Source organism: Apteryx rowi, unplaced genomic scaffold (genome assembly GCF_003343035.1).
Source record: "Apteryx rowi isolate R43461 unplaced genomic scaffold, aptRow1 scaffold_6, whole genome shotgun sequence".
Taxonomy (NCBI): domain Eukaryota; kingdom Metazoa; phylum Chordata; class Aves; order Apterygiformes; family Apterygidae; genus Apteryx; species Apteryx rowi.
This window is the reverse complement of record NW_020450871.1, coordinates 3,376,978-3,404,975: the sequence shown is the minus strand read 5'-3', so window position 1 is coordinate 3,404,975 and position 27,998 is coordinate 3,376,978. Positions and strand designations below refer to the sequence as shown.

General features: G+C 40.8%; 1 protein-coding gene across 1 annotated transcript in view; it reads right to left on the bottom strand.

Annotated features, from left to right (window-relative positions):
- Positions 1-1,892: 1,892 nt before the first annotated feature.
- The window catches only part of CARD11 (caspase recruitment domain family member 11), a 48,126-nt gene continuing 22,020 nt past the window's right edge, over positions 1,893-27,998 (bottom strand). Inside the window, exons 2-24 of the mRNA XM_026083230.1 lie at positions 26,909-27,121; positions 26,128-26,265; positions 25,149-25,474; positions 23,655-23,834; positions 21,538-21,690; positions 21,320-21,445; positions 20,631-20,828; positions 19,968-20,147; positions 18,880-18,934; positions 17,555-17,670; positions 16,304-16,407; positions 13,532-13,584; positions 12,825-12,957; positions 12,052-12,253; positions 11,029-11,155; positions 9,673-9,913; positions 9,168-9,264; positions 7,989-8,084; positions 6,901-7,033; positions 6,145-6,324; positions 4,882-5,006; positions 3,936-4,051; positions 1,893-3,395 (exon numbers count right to left, since the gene is read on the bottom strand). Of these exons, the coding sequence (XP_025939015.1) occupies positions 3,191-3,395; positions 3,936-4,051; positions 4,882-5,006; positions 6,145-6,324; positions 6,901-7,033; positions 7,989-8,084; positions 9,168-9,264; positions 9,673-9,913; positions 11,029-11,155; positions 12,052-12,253; positions 12,825-12,957; positions 13,532-13,584; positions 16,304-16,407; positions 17,555-17,670; positions 18,880-18,934; positions 19,968-20,147; positions 20,631-20,828; positions 21,320-21,445; positions 21,538-21,690; positions 23,655-23,834; positions 25,149-25,474; positions 26,128-26,265; positions 26,909-27,121 (3,497 nt within the window). The 3' untranslated portion in view covers positions 1,893-3,190. The remainder of the gene's footprint in view (positions 3,396-3,935; positions 4,052-4,881; positions 5,007-6,144; positions 6,325-6,900; positions 7,034-7,988; positions 8,085-9,167; positions 9,265-9,672; positions 9,914-11,028; positions 11,156-12,051; positions 12,254-12,824; positions 12,958-13,531; positions 13,585-16,303; positions 16,408-17,554; positions 17,671-18,879; positions 18,935-19,967; positions 20,148-20,630; positions 20,829-21,319; positions 21,446-21,537; positions 21,691-23,654; positions 23,835-25,148; positions 25,475-26,127; positions 26,266-26,908; positions 27,122-27,998) is intronic.

The following is a 27,998-nucleotide window of genomic DNA, read 5'->3' as shown; positions in this document are numbered from 1 at the left end:
TCCAGTGGTACCCATAAATCCAGTCATTGATCACAAACCAGGTACCAAGTGCTGTATAACAATACAAAAAGGCCCAAAGAACACTCCACCAGAAAGCCTGTCAGACCTTTACACTTAGAGGAGATCAGACGGAGAGTCTGCTTTGGGTTCAGTTGTGATACCGTTTACAGCAAATGGAACCATTTCCAGTTTCCATTTCCTTTTCTTGTCCTTGTTTCCAGTTTCTTAACAATATGATCACTACCGAAGGTTGATCAGTAAGATGTCTGTACCTAGGTGGCCATTCGTATATGTGACCAGGAATCAAGGAGTGTATATATTACATTTACATGGGAGGAGGAAAGTGGTTGGTAGCTTAAAGTAATACCTCACAAGTAAGAATTAGCAGAATCAAAAATGATCTACAGCCTAAGTTCCAAGTTTGCACTTCAAGCCTACCACTTGAGGACCTGGAATTCACACACTGATTCCAACACTGACAGGTAAATTCACGTCCTCTTTTCAAGCCTGTAGTTTTGAATATATTTCAAAAGATGCGGAGGTTAATTTATTTCAGTTTAGATGAATGGCATTTGGTCTAGATCAGAAGCATTTCTTCAGCTGGTGGAAATGATAATGGCCCCTTTTGCTCTGGTGCACTTCTGAGAACGTGCTCCTCTTACAGATCTGCTCTCTAAGTTCATATCCAGAAGTCAAGGGAGAATACAGTTTTCAGTCCTTCTCCACTGAATGAAAGAGGGATGAGGGTTATGCAGGCTACACACACAGCTCTGTCAGTGAACTTCACTTAACAGAATCTGGTTGCTTTGCATTAAATGAACTGCCAACCACAATGCCTTACAGTATCTGCAAAGCTGGGAATTTACAGGAGGTTAACTCAGACACCAAGTTGACAAATTTATTCCATGTATTCCCTCCTCTCGTGTTTCACAGAAATAATTAGATCTATTATTATTCTCTGTCTCCATCTCTAGTTATTGATCCCTGTGGCACAGCCTGTGGACATGGACATCATATGATTTGTGTCCTGTGAGAAGTCAGTCCCATCCTGAAGGGATGGGGAGCTGACCTGGCTGACTTTTTTGCTGAAGCAGCTGAGGAATGTTCTCACAGCCACTTCCACTGCTCAGCTGTGGGCTCAAACCTTTCAAAAGATGGGCACCAATAGACCACAAGCTGTTACCCAGGGCTACATTATCAGGACATTAGGAATGTCTGGACAATGCTCTTGGAAGACTTAACTTCTCTAACTGGTACTTATTTTTTGTTGAGCTACAGAGGATCTCTGAAGACACATCCAATGCTTTCTACATATACCACGACTGGTTGTCATTCTTTGCCCTGGAGGGAGTTGCAAATTGTGTATGCAGCCTGCACTTTGTAGAGATTGCAAAATAGTAGTATCCCTCTGCTTGCAGAGTCCAAGCAGATGGCATGGGGCAAGTAAACAGCTATTCTCTGAGAAGTGCTAGCTATGAACAGTCTTTCAAACATTAATAATGGTAGAAACACAGCAGCAGAAAGTTAGATGTAAAGTGACATAAATGATTTCTAGAAGGTACCATTAGTTAAAAAATGAAGTGCATGAAAGTAAAAGAAGAGCAAAAAAGCACAGTCACACAAGCCAACATGAACTGACCCAGTCCACCTGAGAGACATCCACAACATCAGAAGCTCATCTCAAGGACAATGTAGCATCTAATCTAGTGAGGGCAATCAGTCCAGATGTTTTGCTTGGATTCTGTCTTTTTACTACCAGCTGCTGCAGGCTGGCCTGAAGCACCAAGATGGGGGGTTGAGGATGAACACAGAAGCAAAGACAAATTTGTTATAAAATTTGCCTCAGAAGGTAGGGACAGGGCAGGAATGAAGGACTTAAGGATAATGGTATGTACAGCTTTTCATCCGTAGGTCAGACTTTATTGCATTTCAGATCAGCAGTTGTGCAAGTCATTATTATCCAATCATTTTTATTGAATCAATCTGGCTGTGTAGAGGAAAAATTTTAAAAGCCCTAAGAGGTTTAGGAGTCCAACTTCCACTCATTATCAGTGAAACTTAAACTCTCTGGCGACTGAAGTACTTTTCAAAATGGGATGTGGTCTTCTAAGTCATGTACACACTTTTGAAAATGTCACCCTACGTGCCACAGCACAGTGTGATGCTCACTGGTCCCTGCTGTCAGTCATGGCAGAGAGGTCAAGAGGTCATACCGGCTTATGAAATTCTGCTTTTCCTCTTCTCAGAACCATCCCTCCTGTTGAGACCAGGCATGTTGGCAGGAAATGATGTTGCGGAGGAATACAGATTTCAGTGGAGAAACAGAGAAACCTGTTGTCTAGAGAAGGCACCAGAGTATTTTCCCCAAGTAAAAAATGTTAAAAACTGAGAGGTGCATAAATGAATACAATACAGAGGCAGAGATAAACTAAATGAAACATTGGCAGACTTGGAAAGATCTGTTGTGCCACTGGGACTTTGGAGTCTACTTTGCTGTAAGTGCCAGGACTACAAAGAAAACCTGCAAAATGTTAAATAAAACTGAGGTTTAGAAGTGAAGGGAAAACTGTCATTTTAACTAATGCCAGGAATAATAGTTATTTTCTTCCCTTCTGATTAAATGATCATGTAAAAACAGGATTACAGAGCTGCTAAGGCTGTCACTGGTAGTGTTTCTATTGCTACCAAACAGCCTTCAGCTTCCTTAATTGAATATGTTCAGAATATCACCTCTGGGCTGGGTATGGGGCACATCTCACTTTTCATATCCTTTAGCCCAATCTTCGTGCTTTATTTCCCCTAAATTCCACTTATTTGGTCTCATCAGCAGTATTAAATGAGGCAAATGCAGTCCATATTTTAACATAATAAATTACCCCAAGCTCCCACTCGAGATCTTTGTCCTTCTCACATGTTATACAGCTGCTGTCCCTGAAGAGATGCTGGTGGGTCAGAAGCAGCAGTGGTGGCAGTGTTCTGATCCACGTCCTACCTCCCTAGCATCTGAGACATTCACTATTAAACACAGCTCCAGTTCCATTCCACACATGCATTCTGCCAGCAGGAAGAGTCCCCAGCCAGCGAGGGTGAAATGGGAGCGCTGGGCACCGAATCAGAGAATTCTGAAAGCCCCAGCTCCACTTTGGTATGTCTTTATGTAACCATAGAGCTCCATTTTATTTATTGTTCTTTATAGCTGATCTTCATCTATCCAGATGGTTTTACGCTGCTCTTCTCCAATCTTGTCTTTTATCGTTCGGATAAGATCTTCAATACTGCTCCATGCATCTGCCTCTACAGAGGCATAAAGACATGGCAGTGCTTCCAGTTCTTTCTCCTTCAGACGGCACATACGTAAAAACTCATCTTCAGTCTCTGGCTTTGGCAATAGTTTCCTGTATCAAATGATCAGACCAAAAATAAATGGCTTACATTTTAAATGAATCTCATAGTCCCAGCTGTCCCATCAAGAATTTATTTTCTACTGATCATGTACAAGCAATAAAAGCAGTGGAGAATACAGCTACTCCAGCTCTGTCCTTCCTCCTGCCCCCCAGCACCTGCTTTGGGGATACACTTTAAGAGGACAGAACACAGGGAGAATGTGTTTATGACCTTTCCTGTTCCAGCTGCATTACCGTAGGAAATGCTGTGGGAGTGCTGAGCATGGAGAAAGTCACATATTCTTCAGTCTCATCTTCCCACAACACTCATTGCTGTCAGGGACAGCAAAAGAATACTAGATTTGGGGGAAATCCTACTTTCTCCTGTTACAAGATTTCAGGGAGGAATCATGAGAGGAAAGAGCGCGCATAGAAGCACCAGCTGAAGAGAGAAGAGGTTCTGTATTTCTCTCAGTGATAACATTATTGGACTCTAGAATTATTCACCAAATAAGACAGAATATCAAATATGCAAAAGATTTGATACTTTACCTGAACCTTTTGATGTTTTTCTCTGAGACTCTGATAAAGAGAACAATAGGATATATCTTGGCTTTGATTAAATCCTTTGTGCAGCTTATTCCAGCTTCCAGCAGACAATGCTTATTCTAAAAACAAAGTCATAACAGTGTCACAAAGGAACAGTCACAGCTATAGACTCTTGAGATAAAGCTATCYGTACCTTATGGGGTCAGCTGAATAGTTCTCCATTTACCATTGTACTGGTTTAAAACCTTTTAATCAAATACACATTTAAAGTCCAAACTCCTCCTACCGGTTTACAGTTGGTCAGTCAAATAAAAGCTAAGTTTAATAGCTTTCCAGAAAGGTTTAAATAGAAATGATTTAATCTAAAGATAAAGAGGATGATAAAATACAAGTTTTACATATATACACAAACACACATACTCGCTCTTTGCTCAGATAGAACATCGACTACAGCTACTTGCCRAAGAAAACAACATCACTTTAATTCTCCTTTTCTCCATGCTGCGCATCAAATTTACTCTACTTGATATGAGATTTCTGTCTTTGACATTGTTATCTTTGTACTGTACACCCCCATGTCTGTGTTTCAGGCTATCCTGCCTTTTGTCTAGGTCCTTGTACCTCTTAGTTTCACACACATTTATATATACTTATGAAATGAAAAGGGACTAAATAAGGGACRAGGCATAGAAAATGAAAGGATATCAATGTGGGTCATCGCAGAGAATGAGTAAGAATATAAAAGGATATGGCTGAGGATGAAAAAGGAAGGAAAAGCAAGAGCACAAATCAAAGCTATTTGGAGGAATAAATAGAAATCTGAGATTGAAAGCAGACAAGAGGGAGAACACGCAACTGTAAACTGGTCCTTCTCTTATTTAAGAAGAAACACACGTTGCAGACAGATTCACAGACAACTTATTGAAGGGATACAGGATACTCTAAGCACCTTGGCAGTGACAGCCTCAATATGGGCAGGTACAATACATTCATACGTGTTCAGATTCTTTTCTCTGCTGAAGATGATAGTCTCTGTCCTTTGCTTCCGTAAGAACTCTTCCTTTGTTAAAATATCTAGAAAGACAAGTGGATGAGGACAAGATCAAGACTACAGCAATAATACACCTAAGAAACTATCCAATAGTAGTTCAAGTAGGATGTAAGAGTGGGAAAGAGGAAGTAAATTCATTGCTGGTCCTAACAGCTGCCTCATTTCTTCCATTTAATTCAATTAAAGCTTAATCTGATCACAGCTGAGTATCTCAGCTATAGCCTGCATCAGTGAGTCCTTGGGCAATTACCACAATACTATCAAGGCATCATATTAAAGCAGTAAATACTAGTCCTGCACCTAATATTACATAGTCACATTTCAGGGCTGGAAAATGCTGAGAAGTGCTAAAAAAAAAAGAAGGTCACTGTGGTATAGGTTCCTAAAACATGGATTTAGTGTTCCAACATTTCTGTTTAAACTTTCAAAAAATTTGGCTTAGGCTGCAATGCGTGATACTGGTACCCTGTGAATTTCAGCTCTGCACCAAAGCTTTTATGTTGCAAGGCAGAGGATATTTATTATAATACTTAACTTTTCAGTTTGTCTGGATAACTGTAAGGACTGTGTACTATGCACTGGGTATTCAATAGGAGTGTAAAAACGAAACGTCAGCTGTGTTTAATGCTGTGCTGTATACAATCCTGCCCTACAGCAGTCACAGTACTGCATATTGCTTTAATAGTAAATACTTAGCAAGGAAGAAAATCAGTCTTTCGAGCACATCAAATGCACAATCTTCACAGCCTTGGACTAGATAGAAGCCTAAAGTCACTCCAGGGAAGATATTCCTCATAATAGCAAATACTAGTCACAATTAATCAAAACTTCACATTGCCTAGATATGCAGTATGCAAACAGTATGCAAACAGAAAGAGCACTCACAGCATTCCAGTCTCTGAGGAGCATCCTAGCAACCACACAGCATACGCAGGGATAATATTCACAAACACAGAACCCCATAACCATGTGCACTGGCTGTTTCAAAAACATCCAGAATATTTCAAACATTCTTAAACAGCAGGATTTATAGCTACACTTCACTCTGACGCGATATGAAGAGAGCTATCAATTGTGCATGCCCGTGTGTGTGTGTGCATCTGCATGTTTGCGTTTCTAACGCTGAGGGTATACAGTCACGATCCTCCTTTGTATCCTTACCTGGCTTGCACATGTTGAATTCCAGGGCACCTCCAGAGTTGAGGAGCTTCTGTACCAAGGTCTTGGCAAGCATGGTGGGGGTGAAGAGTACGGGGCGCCTGCGCTCGCAGTGGATTGGTCGCACCAAGCTATAAGGGATCAGACTGAGGCGCTTATCGATTTCGCTTTCGGAATCCAAATCTGAGTAAAAAACAAGACATTTATACTCTGATTTCCTCTCCAGCAGTATTTGGAGAAAGAGACAGGAGAAATATGTGCATTTTAATGAGAACCGACATGGTTACTCATACCGGTTCTCCCTTCTCTAATGCCAGGATTGCCTTTTCCATGTAATCAGTAGTATGATGTCCAACCTAATACAAAATAATTCAAGTGTCTTTTGCTTTCAAGAGATTACTTCATAGTTTAACATGCCACTTGCTTGAATTTTCTTATTAGCTTAAGCTAATATAATAATAAGCCTATTAGGTTAACTTACTTTGAGTTAAACCTTTTTGGAGGAAGAAGAAGAGAGAACCTAGGAAGAGCTGCCAACCAAATGCAAAGGTTCAGTGTCATGAACTTGTTCGTGAAGGCCTGGCGCTCCAAGCACTTCCAGCAAAAACAGTGTTTTGGTCACAAACACTGTCTAACTTTTGTACAGAGTGGAACACAGAAGCTAGAGATAGGAAAGACTGATAACTGATTTCTTCCCAGCCATGCAATGGCCTTTATATCAGTGTGATGTGTATAAAAGCTATTATTCTATATCCATACCTTCCAGTTTATCAGGCAAGAGCTTTTTTGCTTCAGATGAGGTTCGTGCCAGACCAGAGGGCCAACCAGTGACGATACGGACTCGCTCATTGCTATTCATACGCTTATACTTGTTTTCAGACCTGCTGACAAACTGAAAAGGCAAACAAAGAAATCTGACCCTCRTTCCTTACGTTCTTTATTCTCTATGCATTCATCAGCCCACACTTGTTATCTACAAAGTCTGAATTACCTATATCTATCAAAAACAAGACTTCATGGAGCTGTTGACTGAATTCTCAGGCTCTTTAAATATCATAGATCTGATTCAGAGCCTTTGTTAATCCCCTTTGGGAGTTCTTATTTTGTTCTCTGCTCTTAAGCAGCATGTTCTTCTTTCTCTTCGCAGAGCTCTGGTATCAACAGTGCAAGCACTGATGTATCCACAGCAGAGCAACATACCCACTCTGAATAGTAGCACAACAGTTTTACAGATTATACTCAGAGCTCTGCCCCTTCTTTGCTGCACCACTGAGACTCAAAACCTCCTAAATGGCAGATTTTTACACTGAGAGAAATGCTTCATGCTTTCATTCCTCATTCACCCAGCTATTCCTCTATCCAAACATTAATTCATCCTCCTGTATGTTTGCTAACCTTCACAACCATCTTCCTTCATGTGTCTTTTTCATCCTTCACCCCCACACACCCTGTAGCACTTGGAGTCACTGACCTACAATTAAAGTACTATTTTCTGATGGAAGCTCACATCACAGACACTTGGGGATTTGGCCTAGCCAAATGCATGTGTCCTTATGGTTCAGACAAAATATATTTCAGCCCCTGATGGGAGACATGCTTGATTCATCGAGGTTATATTATTAATGGAAGGAATGTACTTAAAAACAAACACCCTACATCTCAAGAGCAGTTGGAAAACACAACCCATTCCTCTTCTTCTTATATTAAATCTCTTTTTGATAGGAAGAAATTCTGATACAGCCTCTATACCTGAGGTGGAGTTTCTGGGGAGATTATGATAGCCTGAGAATATCTGCTATTCAGATCTACTATTTTAGACACCCCATGGGGGATTTGAACTTTATTACCTGTAAGATTTGGCCCAAAAGAAAGCTTGCTCGGGACAGGCGAGGGCTGGTTTTTGGGTCGTTCAGTGGGGCAGGTTCCTCTGGCTGCAGTGTATTCTAGTAAAAATAACATAGGAATTTTTCTTTCTCTCCCTCTTTTTTGTTTTTTAAATTACAGCATCCAAGACACAGAACAAGCAAAAGCAGATATCTGGTATTTCCAATAAAAGGCATAGTAACTGATTAACAACTACCCCAAATAATGCATTCCACAATGTTTTAAACAAACTGTAGCCATAACACTGCCTATGCTGAGAAACATTGCTTCTGCTGCTGTTCTTTCACATTCCTTTCTTCATAGGAGATGGCACTCCAGAGTTTATGAAAGAGGTAATTTCTGTATTGAGAAATTGCAGGCAAAGCTTTTGCTTTCACTAGCATCTCTGCCAGTGATCCCCATCCCTTTGATCAGTGAGGACTGGAGTGCAGGAGGACTGCGTGACACTTAACCTTGATTGAGATCAAATACAAGCAGTGGCTACAGTGTCTCCACAACGTTGGAAGCATATTTGTCTGTGGTCCCAAGGGCTACTAAGAGTTCTAGAAAGAACGTATGGTAACTAATACATCAGAAAGCTAGTTTTTAATTGCATAAAGATGGAATTCTTGGGGCTAAAGAAAAGAAAATCAAACTACTTTCCCTGAGGGGAAAGGAGAAATTGGCAGGGCTGTTGTGCATGAAGACCTGATAATCCCACTTTTCTGCATAGCATGTAGTTTGGAGGAGACAGATATTTCTAATATGGGACAATGATAGCTCTGTGGATTAGCTGCTTGTTCACAGTAGGAGAGAAAGAATTCTGGATATTAGCTCCAAGGACACAGCTTCTTCCTCGTGTAGATGTGAACATATGTTAGAGGCTTACAGGCAGAGAAGAATGAAAGGGATTAACTACCATGCAGAGCAGATATTAGACTTTTAAAGTGTACTCTCTCATAGCAGGAAGGGTTAATAATTTGCTGGAGCTAGGTCCATTGCTGGGGCCAATATTATTTAAAGCAAACATAAGACACCCATTGCCTGGGACAATCAAAACCTACAATGAGAATAAACAGGAATTTCATATAAAATTAACACAAAGAATGACAAGTAGCAACTGAGTCATAGATGGTGAAACGACCTTGTTTATAGGTCCTTACCCGGAGTGCTCGAAGGGTATTATATGAGCTTTCTGTCTCATCCCTGCTTCCTCTTTGCATCAACCGCTGCAGCTTCACCAAAAGAAGTTGCTGGGCTCTGAAAGAAAGAATAGAATCACACAGATCAGGATTAATTTGAAACCACTTGGAAGAAGGTTAGACTGCAATGGGTCTGTGCCCACAGAAAAGATTAAATAGAAATAGCAGTGAGGACTGACTGAATCACATCATAAAGAGGAACAAAATAATGAGCAGGACTGCAGTGCAGTTAAGGAGTAAAGAATCTCCATAGTATGTTTTCCTATCCTTCTTTCTGAGAAACCCACATTATTCTTTCAGGTAACATCTAGAGTCACAATTCTAAAACCTAAAAGCTCATACTGCAAAGTAACATCACCAGGCCTTATCCCTAACATTGACAGATACAACTCTTTTGTCATAGCAGTTAATTTTCTTGTTTCCGGAACCGCTACTCCCACTCATGGTCACTCTGCATTACACTCACCTGCTGTAGCTGGGAATAGTCCCTGTTTCCAGATCCCTGTCTGTGAAAGGATCAACTCTGGCACACAACCACTCACACCTCTCCTGATACATGGTGTCAAGAATATGTACAATCTCATCACAATTCACCGACAGGGAACAGCAGTCCAGCTGGCTGGAGATGTTCAGATTCAAGCGGATATGAAATGAGTCCCCTGATGTGATAAGCCCTTCTTCCAGTTCTGACAGCAGCTTCCGGTAACCTGCAGCAATAAAAGAAGGGGTCAAGCATGATCAATCAGTAGTTAAAACCTTGGTATTTCYGCATTCCTGGGAGTCCTGTGGGAGAAGTACACGGCACAGAAATTCTGAGACTCCCCTGAGAAACGGCCTATACTTCTGGAATGCTGCTTAGAACACGAAGTTATGGGTCTGCAGCTTAAAGACACTAATGGGGCATTGCTTTAGGAACAGGTCATGCTGCAGGTATCAGAGTCTGTAAGAAGAATCCCCTTATAGTGGTACATTTAGGTAACCCCAATTTTAATGCTCCACACAGATGAAACGTAAAACAGAAAACTTCTCAGTAAAGATGCAGACGCAGCTAGAGCTCCATCATATAAATACAGCTTGAGTTCTGTCACCTATTTTAATGACATGCTATTTGCTTTATTATTAGCTCTAACTGGCATTCCCACAATCTATATAACATGCTCTATCTGCAGCAAAGTGGTGCTCCAAAAAACTTGCAATATTCTTTGCTACTTTTGGAAACATCAAAGAAAATCAAAGACATCACTTCCAGTGTGATCTGTGCAGCTGGAATTCTCTAACCAGCCATAAAAAAGAAAAAAAAAAGAAAATGTATCTGCACCAGTAAAAAATGGCTTTTGGAGTGTAATTTTTGATCCATAACACCAAATTAACATTACAAGCCAGGAACACTAAAACCAAATTCTGTTCACCATGCATGAACTCCAATTGCTAAAGATAAAGCCACAAAGTTAATAAACAGGGAAACTCCAGCATGTTAATGCTAAATCAAACCTCAGCTTGATAAAGATGATTCAGCTTGCCACATTTTACTATAGAAAACAGTATATAAAAATAAGTGTGAATGTGTTTTGAGAGTCATGTTTTTATTGACCCACCATGCAAGTTCTTCAGATTCCTGAAGTGACAACTGTATGGACTATTTTTGCTTTCAGTTACAGTGCTAAAACCTGGTGCAGTTATATACAGTAGCTATATGTAACATCAGTAGACTTGCTTCAGATTTATACCAGTATAATTAGTACCCTCTCAAAGATATTCTGGTCCTGTTGTTCTCATCCACACCACATCCTATGACAGACCTGAGCCATACTTTTGGTCTTACCTTCATGATTTGGTTTATACTGGAGTGTTACTGGACCACTGCACCTCTGAATTGTCCAGTGAACTTCTTCCTTTGTGCAAGTATCCAAGGGAACACTCTGATTTTCCCCTTTGATGCAGCCCTCCAACTAAATATGAAAGATATATTATTCTTCAGTATGGGTTTAATCTCTGAGTCAATTATACCACTTTTTTATAGCTGCAGATAGTCTTTTTCCTGATCCTGCAATCCAGATACTTTGTTATCAGGATGCAGATATTATGTTTGGATTATTTAATTTCTCTCCAATTAGGAATACTAGCAGGCAATAGAATTGCAGCTCTTTGGCAATCCCAGATTTCTCAGTAGGAGGTTGCAGAAGTAGTAGTGCAGGAATGCCATTTTTTCCCCCCAGAGAATTGGGGGGGGGGGGCATTGGTGGAACATTTCCTTCTTTAATAGCAAAAAGGTTTGGGAACATTGGAAATGAAGGAAAAAGGCTAAGCAGGGAATGACTTAGCAGAAGCATCATTTAACACCGGCTTGCATGATGCTGGGAACAGCTATGCAGCTGTGCAGTCGTTCTTCCCATTCATATTGCAGCTGTATCCATTTCTCTCCCATAACATGCCCAGTCCCAGAATAAGCCACTCTAAGGAATAGTTCAGGAGCTGTCATGCTAAGTTAAGTAGCATGAACCTCCTTTCAGGCAGACTACTACTGGGAAAGTTGAGAGCAACTCCCATTCTAGCATTTCAAAGGGGCAGTACCCCAAGGGACGGCATTAAAGGAAATGGAGTTGTTCTAGTTTCAGTCTCTTCCATTCAGAATTACTGTAAAGTGCAAAGATGCGTGCATGTTGGCAGAACATAAATACTATTCTCCCATGTTTTCATAGCCAATATCAGATTTTCTTCTGCAAGAGTCATATGCTTTGTCATTAATACAAGATAAAGGAAGAAACAAAGAAGAGTATTTCAGTGAGTGTGCATGCATGCAGGGGCACACATGTCTAATACTGCTTGTTGATTATTTTATACTTACCAGAAGGAGCTGGTGTCCCTCTCGAAGACCTGCTTTCTCTGCAAGTGATCCTGTCTTGACAGAGCTAATAAAGCTCCCTTTGTCATTACCGCCAACCAGAGTAATTTCTGAGTTGAGGCTGTCTCCGTTCAGTGTGACACGCTGGATAGTATAGCAGGAGTTTCTAATGCGACCAACAGATGTGACAGAGGGACGAAAAGGTCTGTTTTCATGAAAGGAAGTAACAGTTAGACAATTATCTCAGCTTTTAACAACCAATCCAGAGTTAAATGTGTGCAGGATAAATGAGACATACAAATGAACTTTTAATGTTACCAAAACACTAGAATATAAGGACTCCAGGAGAAATCTTTCTCATTACTTAATACATTATTCTGGAGAAGAGCATCTGGATACCTTCAGCTGCTCTGACATGACTGTATAACCCAGATGTACAATAGCAACCCACATGTGGCAGCAAGATAACAAGATCATTGGAATACTTTTAAACCTCTGATACATTTTATCTGCCCTGAAGTGTTTGAAATTTTAAGATGACCTTCATTGGATCACAGACTATGAAACAGGTCCAGAATAACATATTATATTGCTGCAGACATAAATAAATAAAGACTTAACATAGTATCATTAGATCTGTGTGTCAAATGACAACCTGTGACATGATATTCCTGCCATTGTATCTTCAGCAACTAATAGATAAATGGGAGAGCTCTACTATAGTAGCCTTTCCCTTCCATCACAGTCTGAAGTAGTTAAACTGGCATCTCAAATACCTTTCCAGAGAGAACTTTCTAAATATGGAGTTGACATGCTCAAGGTCGTAGGCATCCAGGCCTTCTGACTGATGAGAAGAAGAGGAGGAGTACACTGAAGGAGCTCCATGTGAGTGCCTGTCATGACCGTCATCTGAAAAAGGTAACAAAAATAAAACAAGTCCTACCTAGAGTGACAAAGACAAAAAAGGGGAAAGTATAGGTTTAGCTGATTCCAGCCAAAGCTGAATGGGGGAATTCCTAACGCAGAGGAATGGTTAATGTCCACAGACCACGGCAAGGAAGGCCAATCTTGCTTACTAAACCTACCTGTTCACTCTCACAGAACAGCTGAGGTTGGAGGACTTTGGAGACTGTCTAGTCCAACCCCCTCCTCAAAGCAGCCAGCCTGAGGAGATTGCTCAAGGCCTTGTCCAGTCAGGTTTTGAATATCTCCAAGGATGGAGGCCTCCACAGCTTCTCTGGGCAACCTGGTTGTTCCAGTGTTTGACCACCCTCACAGTAGAAAGGTCTTTTCTTATGTTTAAATTGAATTTCCTGTGTTTCAGTTTGCGCCCATTGCTTCTTGTCCTTTAACTGAGAATCAACGAGAGGAGTCTGGCTCTGTCCTCTCTACCCCTTCCCCTCTCAATTTGATGCCTTCCTTATTTTAAGGCTGGTAATCACATCTCATAGTTAAACTATATACATGATATACTCTTGCTTACCATCTAGCTCCAAAGTATCATATCCGAAGCTGTCATTGTCTTCTTCAACCAGGCTGGAATTAAAAACAAAACATGAGACACTGGAAGAGAGAAAGATGTCCACTTTACACCTTTCAGCAGATTTCATTAAGTTCTGAATGAGGAATCTRAAAAAGGAAGGTGTTGGAGGTGTTGGATAAAGCAGCTGCTCAGATGCAAAAAAATAAGCAATGGTGACTTGCTTGTGGGCCCAGGGAAGAAGTAAGAGGGTGGCAGGAAAACTGTGTGTCAGCCAACACGGGAAGGGCCAGGTGAAGGGGCAAGAAGATTCAGAAGAAGGAAACGTTAGCAGCAGTGAGCAAATGAAGATTTTGCTGAAGGCAAAGGGGGCTGGTGACGGATGGTCTCATCTGAGCGACTTGCACACGCTTCAGCACTGCCGTACAATGATATAATGGTTGCGTAGCACCTGCTGTACACTGCAATATGGCTTTTTTCACTATGGATCTAAAATGTCAGGATGGACATAGTGAATGCAAGGAAAGTGACTGAGGTGCAGCGGGAAAGGAATAATTTATCTGCTTGATTTAAAGTACTTGAAGCGTTTTGTAACAGCTTAATGGTGCCTCACATGGCTACTCAGGTACCTACAGTAACAGAACCGTATGGTGCACCAGGCTTTGCACAGACACTCTTCCTCCACAGCTCTGGACCCAGTCCAGCTCCCACTGACATCAGTCAGCTACAACCTTTCCTTTTAAAGGTGACTAGATTGGTTGGCCTATAAAAACAGTTAAAATGCACCGATTTTTGCCCTTAAAGGGATATTGGGGATGTCCAGCCAASTGAATTTCACTAGAAGGGATTGATTAAAGCATGTCCTTTAGATACAAAGCTGTTTAAATGACAGCTGCTGTTTTTCCCCATTCAGAATGATTTGCAGTTCTCCTGTGGAGCTGATATTCTGCATATTTGGCTTCAGGTGAAGGATGAATTTTTGCAGCAAGTCTGGGGAGAATCAGCTATTTTTACACTGCATAAGCAAGGAAAGAATACACCTTTTCCTACTGTATTAAATTATTACTTCATTTTTTCACACAAAACAAAATCAGACGAACTGTGAAACCTGAAACTTGGCATGCAAATAACAATTATTTTGGACTATGTTCACAAAAAAGTTTTTTAAAAAACTTAACAGGCTAATTAACTACAGAGAAATACAGAGATTAATTAACTACATTAATGAATTAACTACAGAGAAATAACTTTTGGACATGCTCTAGAGATATTTGACTTTAGCAATTATTAACAAAATAAGGCCATATTCCCACCTTGCTAAGCCAGGGTACCTTCTCCTTTCCCTTGCCAGGGGGAAAGAGCATCTAATATGAGATGTATTTTTAAATTTCAATATCTCTCAGTCTTCTAATGCCTTAACATATGGAACAGGACATAGTCAGAGCTGTAATAACAGTAGGCCACAAGATGAAAAATATCTGCGTAATCTTTACTGCCTTCTGTCATATACTGCTAATATTTAAATGTTCAGGCATGCAAAGGTTTTTCAACCTGAAACATGAAACACAAAAATCAGCAACAAAACAACCCTTTTTTTTTCCATTTTGAATTAACACAATTTATACACAGTTAAAAAGGGCCATGGAGGACAATGCAGGAAGACTCCAAGGAGACTTGAATAGATCACTGCCTAAAACCTCAGCAGCCTAGAAAATTGTGAGGGAGAACTAGTTGAGGATGCTCTTGATGGAAAGCTGTCTTGCAAATACTTACACAGAGAAAGAGAGGTGGAAGTGACAGTCTGCTAGAGATGAGTTTGGTTTGAAAAGCACCAATAAAGATGTAAATCCTTCACATGTAAACAAATTTAAAAGAGTGTTCTATACRTGCTTTGTTATTCTTTTTTCCAAAAGGAATGAAGAGATAGTGTTTTGTTTTTATGACACTCTTTCCAGTGTGTATTTGTATCTTCTGACAGGTTTGATATCAGAAATATCTGTTTCTGATACAAACACTGATGCTATTGCCACCAACACCAAAACAGTATTTCCAAGTATCGCAATGCTATAAAACATTTAGAAAAGGGGTCAGTGCCATTTAGGGGATGGTGAGGTAGGCAAGATCTCTCTCCTTCCTGCCACTAATTTCCCCAGCTGACCTGACTTCATTTGCAGGGGAGTATTGGAGGGCCATGACCTAACAGAAGTGGAAGCTGCAGCAGMAGGAGAAACAGAGGCAATAAATCTCTCTCCCTCCATTGCTATGCTGAGATACAGAGCTCTGAGTCCAACAAAAATCCCTCCCACCCTCACCCCAGCACACCCTGCTCCTCACAGATGCTCAGCAACTTCGTTCCATTTTGGCGCTTTGCTGAGGAGGAGGTTTGAGAGAAGGGGACAAGGACAGGGACAGAGACACAGGCAGCATGGGGCTGGCAAGCAAAAAGTGGAGCTGTATTAGGCTACAAAGGTAGAGCACGTTCTCTGATAGCGCTGGTGCCTAGTCATTTCAGTATTGTTTGTTATTACATACCCTAGAAAAGGCAATGATGCCATCGTATCACTGTATCATTCACCCCAGCTGAATCATCAGAGGTTCCTGAGTATTTTTTAAAAGATTAGGGATGAAGGTCTGCAGTTCCAAAACGCTCAGGAATGTCCTACTGCCTAATAGGAACTCTCCAACTGGAGACAGACACAAAGACATCGAAGGCACCATTTGCCTCCTCCTTGTGACAACAGGTTCCTGCCATATTTCACCAGCACRGCTACCTACCTGCAATGAGGAGCGTCTTCTTTGCAACGGCGGACTATTGAATCATTTCCTGGAGGCTCCGGGGTGGTAGACATGATACTGTCATTGCGATTTCTCAAGGTTTGCTTTTAAAAAACAACAGTGACAGAAAGGATGTTCATATTAGGTGTGCTATCATTTCTAAACTGCAGAAACRTTAACTTGCTAGCTTGCTAATGGTATTCTGTGCCAAGAAGCACATCCAACAGTAAGAAAAAGTGATTCCAGGCTCATAGAATGCTACATACAAGAGCATTCATATTCATATAGTCCATTGACATAACTATACATATGTTTTCTGTGCTGGCACAGTATCTTTTCCTGTGACCACATGACTGGTTGCTTTACAGAAGAATTTTAACTTTATCCTTCATGTGTGGAGCATATTTTGCACAGCTGGCATACAGTAGGGGATAAAGAATGAGTAAGAAAATTACAGATCTCCATATACTCAATTAACCTAGTACACCAGTTTGGAGACTAAACTCTAGATTTTACCACCATGAAGACAGTGTAATTCATCAAGGTATCCAACAGATATTTCAAAGAATATTCCTAAAACCAGCTAAGCTTATTATGAGAGGCAGGGAGTTCTTCCTTGGCTATTCTTGGGTATAATTTTAATTTCCTGGGGGCAGCATTTCTCATGGTGTTCTAGCAAGATGTTTTGTTCTTTGTTATTAACACTCTGCAAGAGCATTCTCTCTGTCTGCTTGTCCTGCTGTGTCAGTGCTCACACAGGTATAATGGAATATCTGTGTTGGGAGATTATGGGGATACAGCAAACGGGAGAAATGGTTTGGCTATGGTTTGCAGAAATTTCCAACTGTGATCTGCACCCCTTTTCTGACTCACTGTTACTTATAGACTGGAAAGGCATGAGAAAACTCCAAAAGAATTTTGAAAATGCTTCTTAAAATAAATTACAAAGCAGCTTTTAAAGAACATCTCTTCCTTCTAACAGTAAATATTAAACAGCATGAAGAGACAGTGAAAGGTCATAAATACCTTTGAAATATCTTAAAATAAACAAATCAGTTATGTGATTTTGGAAAAGGTTAATAACATGGTTTGAACAATGCTGGTAAAAGGATTAAGGGAGCTTCTGGCAACAGGTTTGAATTTGATCACAGCTGGGATGCTAGTGAAGTGCTAATACTGAGTTGCAAGAGCTCTGAACCACATTCGGAGAGAAGGTCACAGACAGGCAATGGACATCTGAAAAATCCTTACAATCTTGCTGACTTCACAGCTGCTGATGGAGTTACTGATGGAAACAGGATTAGAGGAACTAGTGTCTGTGCGGCCATTGCTGGCAYCAGCCCCGTCTTCATCCTGTACTCTGACTGCTGCACTCAGATGAGAGACAAAAAAGAAAAYGATGTTAGATCACTTTCAATACAGCCTTTCAATTTTGCAATGACACTTAGCATTACCCTTCCATTTCCAATTACCATGTTTCCCTCCTCCTTTACTGGACAGAGGTTTCAGGAAGTGCCCTCTGCTTTCCTACTCTGGCCCCTTTCCCTTCACTTTAAGTTGCCCAAYGAAATACAGAAATGCTCATCACACTGGAGACCCTCTTGCCCACTTTCTCTCTTTCAGCCTCTCCTGTATTTTTTTATTAGATCTATGAATACCAATTACCAAATTTAATAAAGATTGTTATATTTATTCATGTTTTAACTTCATCAACTTGATCTGGCAATCTGCAACAAGGATGGCTCACTGAATTACGCTCAGACAGATTTACAAGAGGGACTAAGAAGCCTGAGATCTCTCAGCAGCCCCAGGTAGCACACTGTGAATGCTTTTGCAGAATTCTGCTTTCCCTTCCTCAGCACCTCCGATTTGGACTAAGATTGCACATTCCCTGATACAAAACACACTATTTAATATTCAATGTCTTGGAACRGAAACCATGCCTCCCACCATATTTTGTACAACAGTGAGCATGCTGCAGGACATAACAAATAAAGGAAGTGTTCGCCAAGATGTTGTTTGGTTTGAGAACAGTCTTAGATAAATAAGAGGAATTAGGGGGAGCTCAAACATGAGTATACACCCACTAATTTGATAATTTGGCAGCTGGCTGATGAGTGTGTCAAGAAAACCCCAGCCTTTGCAATGCTTTAGAATAAAAATGAATTCCTTTTTGTTGAATGGCAAAGGGACTCATTAGATAATCACTAGACTGGGGGTCTCTCCAGCTTGAAGGATTTTACCAACAGCAAAAAGAGAATAGTATAATGACTTTTAATACAGACACTATTCTAAGGCCTTTAAAAATTTTATAAACTTAAAGGAAAATAGAGCAAACAGAACACTGAGATAAGCTATGTGTCTGTGGAGGTATCTTTGGATGGAAAGGACAATCTGGTAGAACACTTTACTTCAAATTATGACATTATTCACTATGAAAGAAACTGCCCATTTTAGACACTGAGACTTAGTTAAGAATTTCCCGTGCTGGCATGTTTGTTAAAACAACCAAAAGAGATGGAGTGGAGGAGACAAAGCAAAAGAAAAGGAATAAGGACAGGGGTACTCTTTCTGACCTTGAAACTCTGATGTTTTGTTCATACTGACAGGGGATTTAGCTCTTGGATTTATCTAAAAGAAAAAGGACAAAAAACAAACAAACAAACAAACAAACAAATGCAGGATATTTGCCATACTCTGTAAAACAGATATTTTCACCACTTTTCACTGTTATGCTGCAATATGTATGTCCTCCTTTAAACAACAGAACCCACAATTTAGAAGATATTTAGGTATCTAAATTCCACTGCAATGAATGGCAGATAGCTACCTAACTACCTTAAAAGTCTGGCTCAAATGCATGGCAATTTCCAGATTCTGCTGAGGGAACAAAAAGACAAAAGGTGAAGTAGGTGCCTTGGGACTGGTTTCAGGCAGCTGTTAATACAACAGGCATCCTTTTGGAGTGTGCAATGTAAAAATGCAGCTCTATTGCCATAAGTAATAATGACAGTCAAAGCTCAGAAAGGTTATGTAGGGCAGGGAGAATTCAAATGCACATGAAAGGAAAGAGGAGCTCAAAATTCTGAATGTTAGACTGCATATTTTTTACAATTCATGAATATAGTATCAGATAATAGCTGTATGAATGCAGCTAGTCGGTGAAATCAAGGACCTAACTCATGCTACCCTTACTCTTAAGCGAGAAGAAATTGCCATAATTTATTTCTAAATTAGGCAGTTAATTTTGCTCTAGACTCTGTCCATTTTTTTCTATTATTCCTTCCAGCTGATGTAAGCTTTTCCACCAGTGCTTTGTTTTCAGTCTTCAATTCCTTGTGTTGGACTTTGGGCATTATACCTTCTTACCGTTAAGAAGGTAAAGAATCAATTTAATGAAGATGCTTAAAGAATGTGAATGAGCAGCAAAAGCAAGGGGAATACACAAAATGCAGAAAAGGGTAGAAAATGGTCTATGAAGCCTGACTACATCTGCTCCTCAATATACAAATCTTCACAGGGCAATAACTGAGAGCTCATTATCATATGTAAACCTATGCCTATCTTTACAGCACAACATTTTTAGAGGCACGAGAACATGCATTACGTCTCTTAGTTCTAACAGTTCCTAACTATACCATTCCAGCCTCATATTAAGACACACCTGGATTCCCTTTAGGTTCACTCTTCTCTTGAGTCGAGCTTGATCAGGCAAGAAGAATTTGTTGTCTTCTGGAGACTCTTCAGAAGTGGAGGAGTCATCTGCTTCCTGACCATTGGCTTTTGGGCTAGGAGCCCCAAAGGTCTGGGAAATAATGGTAATTGGCAGATTCCGTGGCAAACTCTAAAAATCAGAAGGAAATACTTTACTTCTGAGAAGAGCTGGGCACAACTTCTCATGACCTCCCTTTGGTGTAATCTGGTTGAACTGTCTGTGAACCCAGTGCTCCAGAAGCTCATGCAGAACGTTTCCTGTCCCAGACTAGTAACTCAGATTAATTCTGTGGGGATTTCTGTTCACTGGGGCACATTCCTCAGAAGACGTATTTGTAGTTTCTACTCCAGAACAGAAATTCATTGTCTCTCTGTATATCTTTTCCTTCCACCTAAATTCAAGCCGTGGAACACCAGCCTTTGAGAAGCTATGTGCGAGACACAGCCAACTCAAATCCCATTGTACTAAAGAACTTCTCACAACATTGACATTTAGTAGAAAAAAGTTATTTTTTCACRTAATTCATGAGGGGAATTTAAAAAGTCCCCTCTCCCCTTCGTATTGAAATATTTTTAAGACTGAGTCTTAAAGGTCAGACTTCCTTAGCCCTACCTGGTCATGAAAGTTATTGTCCTTAGAGAGACGTCGGAGTTTGCACTCTAGGTTAACGATGCAAGCCTCTTTCCGAACCACTTCRATTCGGAGTTCATCATTTCTCTCTTCCAGCTCTCGAATCTGCTTCCTGTATTTATCCTTCTCAATCAGACACTGTGAGTACTGTGTCTGAGCCTCATCACGGGAACGGAACGCCTGCAGTGGAGAGGAAAAACCTGTTTTGCACAGAGACAGCAGATACCTTCTCCTCATGGTTTAGATCGTAAGGTCTTTGGAACAGGTACTTCAGAACTGGTGTCTATCCATCAATTAACACAGCAATTAGAACCAAGATCTGCCACAGTATTACCATTAAAAATTATGATGATGGGGGAGGTTCATTTCTAGCTCCATCTTAGTCGGTGGCAATATACTCCAGAGAGCAAACAGAATTACTTGACTCTAATATACAGCCTACAGCAGTTGTTGTTAAGAACTTGGTCCTGTCTGGAAGATGCTACACTGTGGAAACAGCCCAGTATTATTCTGTGCTTAATTACATTTATACAAATTCCGGGAAGCAGTAATTTCTTGTAACTGTTTAATTTTTATGGTATTTTGGGTACAGTTACCCTCAATTCCCAGAAGTGACACACAAGAGATACAGGCTTTTGCTACTAATTTTCCCCCACTTTAAATGCAAATACCTGATCTCGCTCCTTTTCCACCTCCTCTAGCTGTATCATCACAGTGTTCATACGGTGTTTGTACATCTCACAGTCTTTCCCTAGCGTTGAACACTTTAACTCCAAGTCTTCTTTCTCTTCAAGATACTGTAAATGACACACACCGTTAACCACCACTGCTCTCTGAAATCTTTTGGGCACTAGCTTGAGATATTTCTTTCTCTCCTTCCATTTCTCACCTTATCTCTCAAGTCCTCCACATGACGAATCTCCTCTTGGAGATTAAAGATCTTGTTGACCAACTCATGACGATCTTCTAATGCCTCCTTACGGTCATGTTCCAGAATATCCAAAATGGCTTTGTCTGAATCTGGCAAACTTCGCTTGTCAGCCTGAGGAAAGAAGTTTTTAAGAGAGAGTCCAGAGAAAGAAAACAGTATTGTAGGAAAAAAGAAACAAAGACAAGAACAAACAAGAGGAACAGAAAATTAGCATGGTCTTGCAATGGAAAAGCAGAAGAGATGGACATTTGTTCATATTTTAAAATAAAGTCAGAAAAGACAAATAAAGACTGTCTTGCTGTCAGAATGGTTTGATGAAGGAACTGTTTTACTTTTTTTTGTACTGGATATAATTTGATCCATTAGGGATGCATTGACAATTCTTCACTCCAAGCCCTGCACTCGAAACTCTTCTCTGTTAATCAGCTCTCACTGAGCACAAAATTCACCCTTTACTAAAGAGCAAGGCCTAAGAAAACATTCAGGGGAATTTTTAAAGCATGCATAGGTTTTACAGGGCTATGCTCAGTGAATATTAAACATGCCTGGAGTAGCTTGTACCGCTGCTTCATTTTCCATAGTGTCCAGAAATACTTTTTCTTTCAGACTTAAAATTAACAAGGTTATTAGAGCAGATTCCAACAAATAAATTGTCATCCAAAATTAACCATAAATGGAAGATGAAAAAGGCACAAAATGCAAGCAACAAAATGCATATTTATTTTTAAAATATGTAGATTAAGGTGGAGATTTCACTGACATTTTCTTTACCTAATAAAGTACATATTTCTAAGACAAATTACCTTTTATTTATTTATATTTTCACTTAGGAGAATACTAATTCAATCCTATTTTTCAATATTTTTAGATTATTTTTCTGTTTCTTTAGGAGTTATAAGACTCTTTCTATTAATACAAGAGATTCTACATGGACTAGAATTCATAGAACCCTCTATACCATGCCCTTTTTCAACCTTTGAATTGGATTTGCATTAGACCCAAGAATTGTTAGGCACTACTAGAGACCACTGCCATATTCTGAAATGCACATATATTGATAATCTTTTTAAAGTGTCACTTTAAAAGGACACAAGCCTTTTCCAGCAAAGTGCCGAGCATTCTCATGTACATCCTAATATTTGGCTAAGCTCTTCACAGTGTAGCACAGTGCTAAATTAGCTATAAGTTAGCCTTTTTTCCCATCGACCCAAACAAAGGTTACTTAAGAAATTTGTACAAGCTACAGCAATCTTCTATGGGGCATTCTGGTAACTAGGGACCACACAAGTACAGAAACCTCTATTACTCTCTTCTTCATCAAGACCTTTTGGCACAGATACGACAATAGTACAAAACAGGGTACATAGACCCACTGTCAGAAATTTCCAGGCTGCCTATTTAAGGCAGCTTTGTAGTGACAGACTGGTACAAAGAACGACAGTGGGGCTAAGAYGTGGAATTGAATGCTCAGCAATTAAACAGGTGCACTTCGCATCCTGAAAAAGCCASTCTCTCATGTACAGCTTCATTTATTAGATGACAATTTTTTTTTGTACAATTCCTCCTCATGCATGCGTTGGTACAAGGAGTACCACAGACAGCTGGGAGCTATACATCCTTCTGTTGTTTCAAACTTTGCACTTATGCTCACTGCAGCTTTGGAGGTAGAGGTTTCACTCAACACTTCCCAGCATTATAACAGGAGCATTTATTGAGTCTGAGGTGAGGAGTGGTAGCAGAGACCATGCTACCTCCTCTTGTTCATAGAGTTACCAGTTTCCCAATTATGGACTGAACTCCCTGTCCCTTATTGAAAGTATGTGGGAGCTGTCACCATCTGCTGCTTCTCTGTCTCACTCTCACAGCCTTGTCCAGACACTTAGATCCTTCAGTGTGGCAGCCAAGGCAGGCTGTGAGGAGATGCGGGGTATGTGAGACAGTATGGGAGGAGAGCGTGGGGGTGCCTGGAGGAAAGGAGTGCTGAAGCCTGCTCGGTCCACCATCTGGGTAAGGAGGAGGCTTAAGTTGAAGTGTCTGGCATTTTAACTTTTAAATGCAGTGACTGGCATTTATACCTGAATGATGGACTGTAACTCCTGGATTTTTGTCTTCATCATCTCATTCTCCCGCTCCAGCTCCAGCACCTGTTCCTTTTTTGGTCGGTTTTCAATATCATTTTTCAGCTTCAGTGACTGGTTCCTCTCCAGCTTGCATTCCTCTTCCACTTTGTTCAAGCGATGCTTCAGCTGGTCAATCTAGAACAGCCAGGGAGCAGTGAAAAGSAGAAGCAGGAAAGCAAAGAAATAATTCTTAGCTGTGGTAAGGACTGCTCTCAAAACAATCTCACTTCAAGGTGAAAACACACTGTCATAGGTGGGAAAAAAAGCTTCAATTGTTACTGCTAACAAGCAGCAGATAACTGGGTGGTGGGGGAAGGGGGGGGTGAATGTCCAAAATTGAACTTTTGAACTCTCAAGCAGAAGTCTGCTACTTGCTRGCTACAACTGGTATGGGCTGGCTGTAAATTTTGGTAACACCTGGGCTGAACAAAAGTGGCACATCCTGAACCCTTCAATTAATAAGGAGACATGAGACACAACTACCACTTAGGAAGCTGATCATGTGTTGTGATTCTGCATGTTGACTATTTAGACTGGGAAAACCAAGGGCTTGGGGTTCTGGAAAGAAGAGGTGGTGCCGAAAAGAAGGGTTCCCAAAAATAAGTGGTCTCAGAAAGAAGAAGGTGGCCTGGAAAGAAGAAGATGAAGATCCTGGCTAGAGGAAAAACCCTGGAACTGTGGGAAGGTCCTGGAGGTCAGAGGGAGGAGTGGAGATGAATGTCAGGGGACGTCCAGAGACCTTGGCCAGTAATGCCTGAGACTGGTAACTGTGAGCAGTGGCAGAGCATGAACCGACACGGCTTTCTGCCCAATCTTCCTGCACCAGCAGTGATCTCCCCATGGGGAAGTCGAGACCTAGAGAACATAGCGCTGGCAGGGGGGAGCGAGCGAGTGAATGAGTGTGTGAAATGATCACGTAGGGTAAAAGGTCTAATCTTATTGGTTCTTAAATAAAACCCAGCATCCAGATCCACTTGGTGGAATACTCCATCAGTCATTTACTCTGACTTGCCCTTGACACAAGCATGAATTTTATGGCATTTGCAGTATTTCCCTTCCGCTTCCTAAAAGGCCCCAAACTGTTCCAGTGACGTATATGAGAATTTTTGAATAAACCACGAGGAGCTGAAGCGCAAACCCGGACAACTGCCCCAATATATTATCAAGCCTGAGAGTGTAAAATTATGTTTTCAGCAAATAATTATGTTTTTAATATTTTGTTTTAAAATATGTTATCTTAATCCAATATAAGTCTGTAAATTATCTACCATTAATATACATCACTGCAGTAGGCATTTCTGTATAGTCATGCCTTCAGTCACCTGGACGAGCCAAACAAATGAAAGCTCCACACCTTCCTACTGAAAGGGAAGGTCTCATTTTGCCAGCTGCCACTGGCATCCTCTGCTGCTGTTTTCTAATTAAAGCAGCCCAGAGCATTTCTCTCACCTCTAACTGGAGGTCTCGGCTCCTCATCACAGCCATATTTTTCTCTTCACTCAGCTGAGCATATCTCATGGCCAGATTGTAGTTTTCATCCTTCACCTTGACCAGCTCATCATTGTAGTTGTTCCTCTCCTCCTTCATCTTGTTGTATCTCTCCTGGAAGGTCAGCAGCTCTATCTTGTTCAATTTTAGTTGCTTTCTCTCATCCTCCAACTGGCGAGACTTAGCCAAGAGTTCACAGCGCTGCACATCTTTTGTCTTTACTTGCTGCTGAAGCTTAATGATCTCATTCATTAGGAAATGGGTAAGGCCTTCATGTCCCTCCTCCACTGAAAATATTTGAACAGCTTATCAACTTCTAATAGAGTAACTCAATACTAGAGTAGGATTCAGCAGAACTGAGTAAGAAACGAACGACCCAGAATATGCACAAAGGGGTAGGTTATGCGTGCGCACACACACACACACTTACATATCTACTTGGTAACAGTACCAACACTGCACAGCACACTACTACCAGTATCACAATATACAGGCATACTTTATGTCTGGGTAGAGTATGAAGCTTTTACATTTATCTCGTTGCTTCAGCTGAGCTGACAAGCCTGTGAAAATAGCACAAACTTTGTAAAATGAATCTGTACATGTACGATTAACCTGAATGCTTCAAATTTATTGCACATGTGTAGATCATCAGTGTAAGTTCTCAGTGTTTCTTCTCTTGAGACTTCTTGTAATGCCTTTCCATTTGAAGCTCTTCAGCCTCATTCAGACAACTGGGCTGTTTCTTTTCTTTATACCTTATCTATTGCTATCCTTTTTCACCTTGAAGGGGACTGAAAAACTGAGTCTCCCACAGGGCACTGTAGAATGCTACTAGAAGACTAGCTTTTATTACCATTTCTCATCTGAAGAAAAATCAAACCCAGTCTTCAATGTAGTCCTCATTTCAACAGGCTCCTTTGAGACTGATTCTACTCACCAACAATAGTGGAAAATCTCCGTGTAGGCTCTTTCCCTGTCACCAGTTTGTAGAGTTCAGGATAGTAAAACTCCAGGCTCTCCAAGAAAACTACGTAGCCCCTTTGGCCCTTGGTGTGAAGGATGTCCAGCAGTCGGCCTAAGTGGAGCCCACAGAGAAGAGTGAGAGATGACATAACAGCACTATGAGTAGCGTAAGCAAGTACTGTATCCCTGAAGTCAAATCTGTTTAAGGTTTGTCTATGCCACAGCAATGCACTATGGAAAAGCTGGCTGATTAATTGAGTTCAGGGGAACTTATAAAGTAATGCCATCTATCCTTTAAGTTTGTGCTGATTGTTATTCCAAAGGAGTGCAAGCAAATTGGTCTCTGGAACAGAAATTTCAAAAGACGCGGTATTCAGTGCAGCCCTTACCACGCAGCATTGAAACACGAGGATGGCAGACCCTTCAGCGACAAATCATGAAGCACCGCAGGACAGCTGAGAGCCTACTTTAGGAATGGCAATAGCTGCTGCTTGTTTTAACTGAAATGTTTGCCAGGGCTGTGCTGGGAATATGAGCCCAATGAGTTTCAGCGTGCACAGCACTGGCAAGTATCATTGTTATAAAAATAGCTCTTTTCTGCAGCAGCAGATTCCCCCATCTACATTAGATCTCATGTAAATGAGATACAGGTTTCCCCATCATAACCTGTAATTTGATACGGGCTCACCCTTAGTTTCAGCAAAATAATACTGTTCAGATAGGGATGCAGATGTAGCCATTTGCGAAATAATTACCTGCTCGGTTAATTTTGGAGGGCAGCATAAGTGAGTTGAGCACTTCATCCTCATCTTGCTCATCAATTACTTTACACTGCCGTAGGTATGGGGTCAGTTTGGCTGGATTGATGTACCGGCTCAGCATGTGACGGTTGCATTCTACGTTCTCCCACAAAGCTTCCTCCTCATCTTTCAATGTCTCCAGGCAGTCATCCATCTCTGGCTCTCCTCCTTAACAAGAAAAACAAAGAGTAAACGAAAATTGAAGAGGCGGGTTTCTATCCTGTTACTTTTTTGTGCTTTCATGTCACATAGGAGGAGTTTAGAATCACCTCGGATGAGTGCTGAATTTGCCCTGTATTTTTGTATGGAACTGTTTGTACTGAAGCACAGCCAGTCCACAGCTCATCTGGAAAGTGGCAGTTCAGAGAAGTCCTATCTTGAGTCTATGAACTATTGCATATTGCTTTCTAGTGATGAATCTGTAGCTCAGCTAACTCCATGAAGGACTGTACAAGTCAGAGAATCCCTCTTCATAACGGAAGCAATGGTAAAGGACATGGTTTGATGCAGGAAAGGGTATGAATGTATGGAGCTGAGAGCAAAAGCTTGCTACAGGCAACTACGGCTTTCATTCTCACCTCCTTTGCCCTTCTCAGCTGTACTGATTTGAACACACATTTTTTCCTGCATATATGTAATGAGCCAACACATGTAAATGACTTCACCTGAATAACTAAGAATAGCTAATTCACAGGCAAGTACCTCTGTTTGCCTGCCTTCTACAGCTGAATGTGGGACTGACTGATGTGTGAGCATGAATGCAAGTACCTGTGAGTTCTGACCTTGGCTTTCTGTGCATGAGTGGGTAAGTATGAGCATTTTATCACTGAAGTCTGAAAATGTTCTTGACTCATGCAAATATTATCACATGATCTCTGAGTGCTGGCTAAGCAATTTCCTGTCAACTCCCACTCTGTGATCAGCTCATTGAAGAAGGTTGCAGGGCAGGCAACAATGAGGTGAGAAAATTTGTACTAAAGTAAGTCAATAGTAAAGAAACCTTGCAAAAGTCAAACGTGGAATCCTCTCCCTCTTAAATTCTGTA